This window comes from Dermacentor variabilis, chromosome 2, assembly GCF_050947875.1.
Source record: "Dermacentor variabilis isolate Ectoservices chromosome 2, ASM5094787v1, whole genome shotgun sequence".
NCBI classification, from domain to species: Eukaryota; Metazoa; Arthropoda; class Arachnida; order Ixodida; family Ixodidae; genus Dermacentor; species Dermacentor variabilis.
Genome location: NC_134569.1, coordinates 248,236,228 through 248,249,612, shown reverse-complemented (window position 1 = coordinate 248,249,612; position 13,385 = coordinate 248,236,228). Strand labels below are relative to the sequence as shown.

The following is a 13,385-nucleotide window of genomic DNA, read 5'->3' as shown; positions in this document are numbered from 1 at the left end:
GGTGGTGCCACGAAGCAGACCGAATAATCGAGCATGTCCGAATTTTTGGAGTCTGGAAATCAGTTGGCGACTGTAATTGGAGTTCCCCTGTATGCATAAGCATGCCTCTGGGAGGCCCGCCTTGCAGGTGCAGTGTGCAGCCAGCACCGCGCCGTCTTCTTTTACAAGAACTCATGATGTGGGTGGCTTTTCATTGAATGATTATGATTGATGAACATTCGAGGGCAAAAAAACACATCCGTTTTGGCAAGACTAGCAGAATTTACGCAACATAAAAATTATGAAGGCTCTATGGAATCGCAGTGTTTAGTTCTTGTTTTTTTTTTTTTTAAGTGAAGCAACTTTAACGCTACCTTTATCGACGCAAGTGGACGACACGTAATGAAGGCAATCATGTTACACAAGCACTGACACACGGCTGCTGCACCCAGCCGCTCATCAGATAATTGTGGCCTTCCATCGGCTTGCATGTCACGGATGCTCGCGGGTCACGAAGCTCGTTGCATTCACATAGTAATCCTTGATGTCTGCGAGATCCACGTGAGGCAGTACAGCGAAGTCTCATTAAGATGAACTCGGTTAAGCCAAATTCTAGCATATAACAAACAACATGGGAATGTATGTTTGGTTTTTCATAGACTCAATGCAAAAAAATATCCGGTTAAGACGAACTGCCTGAGACGTGCTCTTCGGCAAAGGCGAATATTCGGAGTGACCACCACCGCTACTGATCCCGGAGGTTAAGGTGCCTTGATGTGCCGTGCCCGGGGGTGCACACATCAAGGCACTCTAGAGGAGGCCTGCACTGCACGTCGCCCATGGACAGAGATGAAAACAAGAGGAGAAAACAAAAAGAGACAGTGATGTTTCACTCCGTAAATGCAGGTGTCGTGCAAGCATACGGGTGCTATAGCCCATACAAAACTATCGGCCTTCGATGCACCTGGACTGTCCGCATCGCAGATCATATTCAAGACTCGGCTCGCGCCATACAGAGCAGCCACCAGAGTATAACACCTCTTTCATTTGCTTACTAAGTAAATTGACAAGCATGGCATCAGCACACACAGGCAAACAAGAACACATCACACTCGATGGCCGCGGACACTCACTATCAAAACACTGGCGTGAGGAATTGCATCATAGCAGCGAGTGAAGTGGCCTTGGCGCTGTCTATGGCTTCAACACAAACTGAGCACTGAGAACACAGGGTACGCAAAGCTACAAGCCACCGGCCCACCTAGACTGTGCCCCCAAAGCAGAACGCTTTTAAGAGAAAGCTCACGCGACCAAAGTACAACACCCCTCCCTCCCTGGTGTCAGGCACACGACAAACGACCATGCACTTCCCCACCTTCATTTCCTCCTTTGTGGACGCGAGTTTGAGCCGCCATTGTTGGCTCACTGTCGCATGCTTTCACTTGCACACACAAGGCGTGCAAGGATGATGTTATCACGAGACGAACCCAGTACATCCATATAGCAAACAAAACCTGTAACAACTGCGAGAGGAGGTCAAACTCCGTCCACCTTCCTCCTCCATGATGCTTCGCCTCATTTCTCCTTCACCACTTCACTCAATTTCACCTATAGTTTCCTCTAGGTTGCATTGCGTTTTCCGCGCGCTCAGCGCACTCCTTCATGCTTAGGCGTGCTCAGAGCCTGCACCGATGACTTGTAAGGCGGCAGATGCCTGCTTGAACTCCCTAGTGAACTTTTCCCAGCAGCACAAAGGCACAGAAGGATTTTTAAAGTCATTAGGTGAGAAGAGATCTTTTGTGGCTGCTTGCCAAACATCCATCACGGACTGGATGAAACCAAGCAAGAGTGTCACTTGAAGAGGGCTTTCTATCAAGCTCAGCTAAATAAATGCTTTTTATGTCATTTTCCCCCTGTTGCAAGTCTACTTCATTTACTGTTTTGAAGTATGATATTTGGATGCACCTCGTCGCGCTGCCAATTAATCTTCTGATAAGACGAACAAATTCTTATAGACTCTTCAAGTTCGTCTTAAAGAGTCTACTGTAGTCCAACATCGCGCTGAAGCTCATCATCTTTGAGTTTGAGCGGGTTGACACAATCCCACAAGCGCACTTTGTTTTCATAGCGCGATTCTTCTGGTTCACTCAACCCACACACATACGCACTTAAGCGCATCATTATCGTACGAAGTACCACTCGATAGCTAAGTCAGAAAAAAAAAAACACTTTGAAAAGGATGTTCAATGGTTCGTGTGAATTGGTAGCTGCTTGGTGACGCAGGCCTGCTCGCATAGGCAGCGCGAACTCGCGATCTAGGCTATGGCGGACAGCACTACCACTCCTAGCGGATGATGTCATGTATACCCCCTGTAGACCGTTTTATCGGCGAGGAGGAACGTAGCACAACGTAGTGGAACATAGTGCACTGCATCGCTTTTTTCTTCGCACTGGTATGTGTGGATCACCGTTTCTGCCAGCAGCACAGCTTGGAACAGTAGCAGTGTCTTGGCGAATTAGTGTGATTATAACGTGTTCCACCTGCAATTGCTGCAATGTCAGATGACTCAAGGTCAATGGGCTACTACTTTGCTGCATTTGGCTGCAAAAATAACCTTGAGAGTGGAATGTGAAGAGCACATTGAGCCGTGGCGACTCCGTAGACTCCATCATTGCGTTTGCAGGCAAGCAATCACTTTGGATTGCCAGCATAAACAGAAAGGACTTCACGCCATCAGCTTCATTGCCTGCATGTTCTGGAAATTTTGTTCCCAATGAGCGCACAGCATTGAACTGTTCCCCCATGATCAAAATGTGATAGGGGAGTATATTGGAGTGGGTCAACTATTGCGAATGGATAAGTCAACCATTTCTTCGTGCACACACGTTAAAGTTATTCTGTTCAAATACATTAAAGATTATCATGCTTAGCAACCAACGTTCTAGTGGAAGTTGACCGATAGCGTATTATGAAAACAGTACGTGCCAACTAAGAAAATGAAGGTGCATTCTTTTTTTATTCTGCAACCAAAACCATACCTACCGTGTGCCGGCCACCCCTAATTCACATGGGCTTCCAATCGCGCTGGCAAGCTGTCCGGCCGACACCGTGCATGTATACTGGAAATTAAAGTTGCTGTCAGAAAGAATAGTTGTTCGTTTTTCAGCTCTCTCATGTTGGCAAGATGCCCTTGCACAGGCATCATTCGAGACCTAAGAGTGCGCATATTCTTTCAATGCGTCACGTACGTCTGGTTGATCGTAGCATATTCGCAGCCACTCTCATAGGGCCGTCTTATAGAGTGCTCCATGTTCACAGCCCTTCCAGTTGAGTTGTTTTACAGTTCTTTATTTTGTTAAACTTGATGCCCGGATGCTAGGTAAACAATCTTACCGTAAAAATTTTAGAAGCATCAAAGCTAGCAAAACGCGTTTCCTCGGAGATTCGTTACTTACCTGGATTGGGGTATACGCTGGTGTGACACACTGCGTGGCTCACAGAGACACCTCTTGTTGATGTCACCTGAGTGACACTATAACAGAATTCAAGGCTAGACATAAAATAATAACACATTGCACATATGCTACCCATTGACACTTGACTCGCCTCCTATTTCAGTCGTGAACAGAGCTGGGGCAGCACCTCTAGGCCAATCACCGTTCAACATTGTGACTACATTGAAGCTCAAAGTTCAGTAATGACACGCTAAAAAGTTTCTCAATCGCAAGAACTTAGGTACACCTCTCAGGAAGGCACAAACACTTGCAACTCGCCACCAACAGCATTTTGCCATGCAACCTTCAGCGTGATTCCACATACCAGCATGGCGCCAAACAACAGAGGGCACAGCGATTGCAAAAATGGCAGCACCCTTAATAGAACGGTGTGTAGAGGACAGTGCAGCAGTCCCAGTGCCATTAGCTCTAAGGGGTGCTAGGTACAGATAATTATGCAAGCTCCAAAATTATGTGGCTGAAATCCTGGCACTGTCTTTTTGAATTACTACATTCGACTGCAAAAGTGGAAGCCCAACCATGAGCCACAAGGGGTCCTGCAGTGGATGGTCCAAATGGGGCCTTTTTCAGGTGTGTGCTGCACGTGCCAGTCTCTGGAAATGATTGCCTTGATCGGAATGTAACCCCTATAGGCTAGCGTGAGGCCTTGCGCTCAGCAAGAAGCGGTGCACCACAGAGTGTGGGGCAAGTCAAAGCCAGCAGGCCAAGCAGATGCCACTCACAAAACGTGTCGGCCAGCAGAGTGACAGCCTCGGCAGCTCCCTCGAGGCCCAGGCCTGCCCAGTAGCGACGGCAGAGGGTGTGCGCCACCACCAGCAGTGACGACTGCTTCACCTCCGATGGACCCTGCTGCATTGAAACGATGTGCCACCAGGCGAGACAAGTGTCTTTACTCGGTACAGAGCTGTACTGGCACAGAAAGGAGGAGCCAACAAAACGGTGCCTCTGTTGCTGTGCTTACAATTGTGCAGTGCACCCCATGCTGACAGTAGGACAGTGGCCGTACTTGGACAATAATCTCACACGGACACATAAATCTTTCTTACAGCCTGTCAGACAATAAAGACATCCAAATAGATGCATAATGAAAGGGAGTGTGAAAAAATACAACTTTGATGGCTCTGCTGAACATTTACAATCTTTCTACAAGGTGCGTAGGTAGGTGATGTAACAACACCAAAAACACGAGGTCAAGTTAGTAACCTTTAATCATGAACTTTTCTGAAAAAGGTTTGTTTTATCCCTTCATATGAAATAACTGGTGTGTTAGAATTAGATTTTGAATGCACAGGTTTCCATACAAATTTTAAAATAAATTATGATTCCTTGCTATATCAATTAGCTTACTGTTTTCATATAAAAACAAAATTCAATTCTAATTACATGGTGTCTACGAAGTTAACATTTCCAAGTTCTCTGAGTTTTCCATGTTTTCCCTGAGTGCCTCTGCAAAATTCCCTGAGTGACACAGAACTTTGTTTTGCGTCATGACAGGCTGACACTATGTCGCCTGATGCTGTCACTTTCTAGTAAGCATGCTAAAAAACGGCTCAGTCAAGTTTGAATAATAAGGACTATCATTTATTTTATTTTTTTAAATCTGAAGCGAGGGGTTAGTAAAACGCACAGTGAATAAAATATCTTTGAAAAAAAAAAGAAAAGTGGTAAAACTCATTGCAAATCGATTGGAACATTCTCAAATACGAATAACAAGCAGATGCATACATAAACAAATGTTTTCGAATATCCACTTCAGTCACAAATTATGATCAACTGTCGATACATATGTGTGAAACATAGGTGGTGCTTGAAACTCCACTGAAAGCAAATCAAGGCGATAGAATGGCTCTTAGAGCATATTATGATGAGTCATTATAATTACAGAGTAACTAAATATTTGAATATTGTAAAGTCAGCCATGCTACGTTTCTTCATAAAAAGGATTAAATCCACCACTCGAATTACATGCACAAGTTATTCATTCGCCTCATTAGCATTTCAAGAAAGAAAAAAATATATATATTTCAAGGCTGCTACCCACACGTCCCACATCAAGCATCACATTAGTGCCTTCACCAAAGCGATACTCTGTAACGATACATATCCCTCACAAGCAAAATGGAAGTAATTAAGGTTATCAGAATGTTCAATTTGCCGTAAGCTTAATGTTTGTGCTCTTTTCCTTGCCACCACTGCACAGAAATGGCAAAAATAGGTCACATGTACAAATGTGAAAGCCATGATTGAAGGTGATATGAGCTATTTTTATCAATTTATAGAAACCTCATTGGTGTGAGGCCCGAACTTCATCACAAATGAGATTCTCAACAGCTGGCATGTAAACCTCAACTGTCCTGACACACTCTCAGCCCACGCACAGCACCTCAGTGTTGCGTTTCACTACTTTAAAAGAGTTTATTTCGGTTTGGATGAGGGACAGCTGCATTCAGCCAACACTCTTTTTTCTGAGCACAAGCTCCTTGAAAGAAGTGGTGGCAGGCTTCCTTTCCCGTTCATTCCTCAATGCGTAGGTCCCTTCTGTTCTCGTCCTCCTTTCACCATGTGTTCGCCCCACGGACCATTTGAAGCATCTTCTTCATCAGCTGTACAGTCAACATCCGATTTTTCGGACACCCGCCGTGCTTGCTCAGTGACTATAGTGTTGGGCTGCTGAGCACGAGGTCGTGGGATCGAATCCCGGCCACGGTGGCCGCATTTCTATGGGGGCGAAATGCGAAAACACCAATGTACTTAGATTTAGGTGCACGTTAAGGAACCCCCGGTGGTCGAAATTTCTGAAGTCCGCCATTACGGCGTCTCTCATAATCACAAAGTAGTTTTGGCACGGGCAACCCCATAATTTAATTTTTATTTTTTCAAACTTCCAAAGGGCCTCAAAAACTTTGGTAAAATCAAATCGGGCAGCACAAAAAAATGAATGCATGTCTTTTACTGCCATTAAAGGCTCAAATCGCCACAGACACATCCGAAAAAGCCTACCAGCGCAATTATTAGGCATATTGGTGCTTGTACTGTGACAGGAGGTGGCGGATGGACGCGTGTATAATTAAGGAATAGATACTGTGTGCCGTGACAATTGCCCCTTCCCACGCTTGTTATGCTCCACCGCGTAACAATTCTATACTGAGGCGAAGCTAACTTTTGGGAATCAATATTATGCAGCGCGCCATGCTTTTCGAGCTTCGACGTCAATCGCGAGGACCACAAAAACGGAGTCGGTGCACCGCCATTGCTTACAGCAAGAAATTCTTTCAATGAAAAACATGGCACCAAACGGCAAGAAGCTTAATAGCGAACGTTGAAACAGCTAGGCCTAGCGTTTACCACAGTGGCAGTGGTGGCTTTGATTAATGCCGTTTCGGGCTTGCGGTCACGGCAAAAAGCCCAGAAAATCTAACGGCGAAGCGCTCTTGCGTCCGAAATATCAGATGCTCTTGGACATTGACTCAATGGGGTACGTGGTGGTGCCACAGAGCTGTCGGGCATCCGGAAAGTCGGCCATTGGCTGTACACTGGCAACTCATTCAGCCTTCGACAAGGCGTCAAAAGACGATTCATTACGATCCTTCTCTGTTACGCGAGCCAGCATTATTTACTGCGACATTCCTTCTCTTTCAATAAAATTACAGCTAATTTTCCCTGACAGAAGCACAAATTCCCTGAATTTTCCCAGAGTATTTCCACACTATTCAAAATCCCTGAGAAATCCCGGTTTTCCCGGTTCGTAGACACCCTGAATTAGTACTATTTGCATCAAACCAACAAATCATTTTTTGAAGTTAAGAGCTTGGCGGAAACACGTCTGGTTGGGAGGAGACATTGTCAGTAGTTAAAAGTTCGATGCCAACCATAAAAATTAGAAATAAAGAGACGTTTTGGTTCCTGTGCTGGAGCCCAAACATCTTTTCATTTAGAATTTTTATGGTCAGTGTACAACTTTCAACTAGTACTTACAAAATATTAACATATTTATACGAGCCTTTCCGAAAGAACATAGTTGACATGTGTACTTGTCTTTATCGGGCGACATGTTTCACCACCTAACAAATGTTACCGCACAGCGCAGGACACGCCTGCATGAATCGTAAGTTTCTGGAATGTTATCAATGGTTCCATCCGCTGTCTGTGACCGAACCTTGTGTAAGCTGATTGCATATGTGCGCGACGCAAATAATGTCAAACTTTGTGGAAGGCACATGGGTCCCAGCGATTACTCTGGAACATTCGACGACTGATGTATAAAAGCCGATGCGCTTGACCCGCTCATCAGATTTTCGACGATCGCCAAGTGTATTCGCCACTATCGTTCTTTGAGTGTAGCCTGCTTTTGAGGGCACAAGTTTGCCCAATAATATGCCAGTTTCATTAATCAAAGTTTTTCTGCCTTCTTCACCGTCACTACCACGTGACATCTGGTGGAGGTGCTTTACATTCATGTACCGGATGCCTCCGACAAGCTGTAACCTAAGCCCGGACCGCAAAGACAACACCAACGTCGTCCTGGAACATCGAGCAAGCCGCCGGCTACAGCAGCTGCCCCCGGAACACGGTCTTCTACCAGATTCGACCAATAAGATCGTCCAAAAAGATAGTCCAGAGACGACCAAGAAGACAGCCCCAATGACAGCCGCAGCGGCCCCAATAGTTCCGCAGCAGCCCAGGGAGCCACCGACGTTCCGCGGTTCCACATTTGAGGACCCGGAAAGCTGGCTCGAGGACGTACGAAAGGGTCGCTACGTTTAACAACTGGGACAGCGACGACAAGCTGCGACATGTCTATTTCGCATTGGAGGACGCCGCCAGGACGTGGTTCGAGAATCGAGAAGCCACCTTGACGACGTGAGACCTGTTCCGAAGCGGCTTCCTGCAAACATTTACAAGCGTCGTGTGAAAAGAGCGAGCCCAAGCTCTACTGGAGAGCAGAGCGCAGCTGCCGAATGAGACGATTGCAATATTCACGGAGGAGATGAGCCGGCTGTTTCGCCACGCCGACCCGGAAGTGTCCGAGGAGAAGAAAATCTGCCTACTGGTGCGTGGTGTAAAGGAGGAACTTTTCACTGAAATGGTAAGAAGCCCACTGAAGACTGTCAATGAGTTTCTTCATGAGGGAATGAGCATAGAGAGGACACTGGAAATGTGGAACCGGCAATTCGACCACCATACCAAGTCAACAAACTATGCCGTAGCTCAATCACTGGCCACTGACGACCTGCGCGAGACTATCAGGGCAGTCATACGAGAGGAGCTTCAGAAGATCTTCCCTTCATCGCAACCTCAAGTGGCCTCAATCGCCTTAATTGTCAAAGAAGTCCAGCGATCGCTTGGAGTTCCCGAGGTACAACCACAATCATCACAGCCTCAGCCAGAAGTGATGACCTACGCCGCCGTCGCCCGCCGTCAAGGTCCCCCTTCACGACCATGCCAGGGCCCTGTAACGCCGCAATTCCATCGACCACCGCCACCGCAGCCAGTACGCCCACCCGTCGCCCAGCACAGCTACCCGAGGAAGACAGACGTTTGGCGCACTCCTGACCACCGCCCACTCTGCTACTACTGCGGCGAAGCGGGTCACGTCTACCGACGATGCCCATACCGACAGATGGGACTGCGAGGGTTCGCCGTCAACGCACCGCACCCGCAGCAAGGTGAACACCCTCGCGATATCGCCGACTACATCGCCGCTACTCAGTGGAACTCTCGACGACCGTCCCGTTCGCCATGACCAGGCCCCTACCTATCGCCGCAGCGCCAAATGCACGCTGTCCCAGCCCGGGGCCGGTCAGCAAGCCCATATCCGGAAAACTAAAAGCAGCAACTGATGGAGGTGCGGTTGCTGTTCGTCGAACTGACGAAGATCCTCCACCGCCGACGAAGACACCGAAGAAACTACCTCGACGACATAACGACATGCTGCCGTCCCGACGAAGTTTGGAAGCAAAGAATACGACGACGAAAGACGACCTGACGACTTCACATACCAGCCACAGGTCAACGCGACGCACCCGTGATCCGACGCCAAGACCGAACCGTGCGCTACAAACCTCACATGGTAGAGCGGCTGCCCCGGAAAGGCGGTGGTCCCGGGTTCGAGTCCCGGACCAGGATGAATTTTTCTTCAACTCTGAGGCTTTTCACTTGAGGAACCTGTATGGGTTTCCTTTTTAGCAATTGCTACAAACGGGTGGATGTCTGATTTTCCCTTTATTAATTACTTCTCTCCACCTTGCGGGCTTCCACAGAACTGCTACGTCAAACACTTGCCTTTGCTTCGTGTGTTGTCGACAAATTCGACTTCGCCCTGCCATCTGCTAGCCGCCTGGTTAGCTCAGATGGTAGAGCGGCTGCCCCGGAAAGGCGGTGGTCCCGGGTTCGAGTCCCGGACCAGGACGAATTTTTCTTCAACTCTGAGGCTTTTCATTCGAGGAACCCGTATGGGTTTCCTTTGTAGCAATTGCTTCAAACGGGTGGATGTCTGATTTTCCCTTTATTAAACCTTTTCAAGGTCAATTTTTCTTGCCAAATGCAACCACCCCAACAGCTCTTGTCGTTTTTTTTTTATTGTAAATATAAAATATATTGCAGATATAAAATCATATTTCAAAAAAAGATTACGCCAATTTCTTTTTTAGAGTGAACATAAACTGACAAAAGATATTTTCTGTAGGTAAACAAGCATTGTTTATTCATGAATACAGATGGGCTTACATATATACTTAGAGTAAACACGCAGTATGGGAATCAATGTAAGTGAAGCTTTTTCTGCTGTTTGCTTTGACTGACAATAATTAGCGGTGATGTTCACGGCGAATGTGTATATTCTTCTGCGTATAGTCCCATATGAGAGTGGTGAGTTGATGCTAAACATTACCTGCTGTGCATTACTGCTATGTGTCTGCGTAGTACACAGAACACACAGGGAGACACATTTGCTTCAGGCGTTGCTGTGCACCATTGTTCATAATTTCTGAGTGAATTGAGCATTGTCAGCAGGCCACTTGCAGATGCTGCTGTTGCTATCACCACACAAGCTGTCATTATTAATGTAGTGATTTATGCCCCCCTTGTTAGGCGACACTTTATAAAACATTTTAAATATTATTTTTTTCTCTATGTCAGCTGGCATGCACAATAATGTTCTCGGTGGTTTCTTTCTGAAAATAAACTTAATTGCAAGTGAGCGTCTTTCCCGTGTGGCTCTCCTCCTTTTTTTCCGTGACACTTCAGCGCTCCCCTCTACTCACGAGAAGAAAAATAATCGCGTTTGGCTTGCTCCGCCGGCCGCCATTATTTTTTTGGAGTCCCGCACTGACAGCGGCAGCCATTTGCTTGTCATCCCGCAGCAAATGCGGAATGAAAAAAGAAAATGTTTCTTTTCGTGGAAAATTTAACTGGCGTAATGATCGCGCCCCTCAATTTGTGTCAATTTTTTTTACAAAAAGAGCGATCATTATGCGAGTAAATACGGTGTCACATGGATCATCACAGAGACATTTAACTAAAAATGGTGCGCATTGGGTGACGGCCTGGCGACATTGTTCGACATTGGGTTACCAGCACTGCCTTAGCGTAATGGAACCTAATCGGATGTAGCATTCACACAAGCAAAAATAAATGTACTTACAGGTCTACATCGGCGCCAGTTCATGCTTGAAATGGTAAATGCCTGAAGAAATATGCAAGTGCACTACTTTCTTTTTAAAGAACTGTTTACTTCATCACACTAAGAGAAAGTTCCAAGTGCACTTTTTAGATTGCAGCATTTTTTGGATGCAACTGCACAATCCACCAAAATGTCAACACATTCATGCTTTAGGCATGGAACATTGCCACTCTTCCTCAGACAAGTGGAAAGTACTGTCCACAAACTCATTCTACTGAATTAAATTTAGAGCATGAAAGGTGTGGACACAGTCAGGAGCCAATCCCGAAGCACTCGTCGGTATCGGCTTACCAGAGCATGAATGTAAGCAAGCCATGCACTGGAAGTAATGGACGGTGAAATGTTACACAAGTGTGTTGGTCACTCACTTCACTTCTGATGTCAGCACAGAGTGCCTGCAGGTCTGCACGGAAGTTGTCTGGAGGGTGTGAGGCCATCAGCAGGCCCGCCAGTTGAGCAGCACAGTCGCGCACTGCTTCTCGGCCCGACGACAGCAGGCCCTGCATTTGCACAGCACTGTGGACACACACTCGCACCACCACCTCACAGAGCTCATTGCATCTCCCCATACTCCTCTGCTAGGACCCATTTATAATGAACTTGATAGTTCTGTGAAAAGTAGTAATACCAGTAGTTCATTATACATGGACTTGCCCTCAAAAACGCTCAACAATAACAAGACCAAAGCTGGCATCAGCAGTTACAATTTTGCAGCACCTTGGTCTGAAAACCAGATTTTCAATTATAGTTTTCCTCCCGGTGCATTCCCACACCTAGATGCAACTTCTGTTCAAAACGTCCGTATAAAGAATGAAATGCAGTGTCTTACAGCTCTTTCAAAAGGGCACACGGTTCCGATCACCTGTCATTTCGAAACTGCAAGCGCAGCCACCATTTCTTATTCAAGAGCTTGTGATATACTTCGCTAGCAGCGGGACATGAGAGCATTCTGCACAAGAGAGTTCAAGTTGGCTGGAAATGTAAACTTCGGAGACAGCATTCTGCCATTCTGCAAAGGTCGCAGCACTACGAGTGCACGTCAGCCACACATGAGTCATAAAATTACATTATCTACGATGCTTTGGGCAAAAAGAATGCTATGTTAGAAAGGTAGAATGTCAAAGCAACTGTTATCAGCAATTGGCAATACGTAAATAAAGTATCGTCAAACCGTGATCTCCTTATAACGGAGTAGTGGCCACCAATACTTTGCAACATTGCATGGCGGCAGCGCGTGGCGCAGCATTCTCACCAACTCGGGGCGTGTGAATATTGACAGTAACGACAGGAATGCTTGTGTGGCCCTTGATTTCATTGTGGAAGGACATAGATGGTCATTCCAAATTGTTGAAATAGGCATAATGGACGGTGGTGCCACATGGACAATTTTACAAAAAAGGAGGAGCTACCATTGTGGTTGCACCAGCGCATACCCTGTGCCATGCTGTTCATGCTGTGCACTTCTGCCTCGTAAAGCGAGTGACCTTCTTCACGGATTCCCAGATCCGCGAACAGCAGTCGCTCGCTCATTTCAAAGGCTGTATTATCGTCCGGTTGGACTGGCGCGAGGCATGCGCTGCCATGCGCCCAGTTTGGTCGTGCTTCCGTGCTTCGGTACTTCACCTGCGCCCTCTTTTTACTGTGGCCGGGTTCAAAGCGCTTGTTGTAACAGTACAGCAATTTAAAAAATGTGTGTTACATCTGGAAGCAGTTTTAATGGACAAGGCCTGAAAATTGTACATGCTCTGAATGTGGTCGTCATAACTAACCAATAGATCATTTTATCTGGGATCGTTATAAGCAGGTCCGACTGAATACAGTAGTGCTGTCAGTACTGCAGTAGCTATGCAGTAGTGTTGTCAACAAAACATATCACTACACACACTCCACATTGAACTGGCCATCTACAACATCTACAGAATATATTAACATTGTTAAAGTTATAACATATTGAGTTTACATTACTTCAGACCACGAATGGTTTTTATGGCTTGTGCTTTCAGTATGTGATCAACTACGTTTTGGTTGTAAATGCAGCTGGTGTGCTGTCAACAATATCCAGTGAGTGCTGTTGGGCAAACACGGCCTTCCGCTCCTCATTCTGCACTCGTGGTTCAGATAGGCAATGTCTTCCATATGATAAATGCTTCATATATTGTGGATAACATAAAGTCAAGATAATACTAAATCACCCAGTGCATTACTGTCT

The 13,385-nt window shown here is 46.3% G+C and overlaps 1 protein-coding gene across 2 annotated transcripts in view; it reads right to left on the bottom strand.

Annotated features, from left to right (window-relative positions):
- The window catches only part of LOC142573223 (proteasome adapter and scaffold protein ECM29-like), a 297,184-nt gene extending 285,424 nt beyond the window's left edge, over positions 1-11,760 (bottom strand). Inside the window, exons 1-2 of one of the 2 annotated variants that reach the window (XM_075682816.1) lie at positions 11,545-11,760; positions 4,218-4,344 (exon numbers count right to left, since the gene is read on the bottom strand). In XM_075682816.1, coding sequence (XP_075538931.1) covers positions 4,218-4,344; positions 11,545-11,745 — 328 coding nt within the window. In that variant the 5' untranslated portion in view covers positions 11,746-11,760. The remainder of the gene's footprint in view (positions 1-4,217; positions 4,345-11,544) is intronic. The other variant, XM_075682817.1, reaches the window with a different exon arrangement.
- Positions 11,761-13,385: the final 1,625 nt, after the last annotated feature.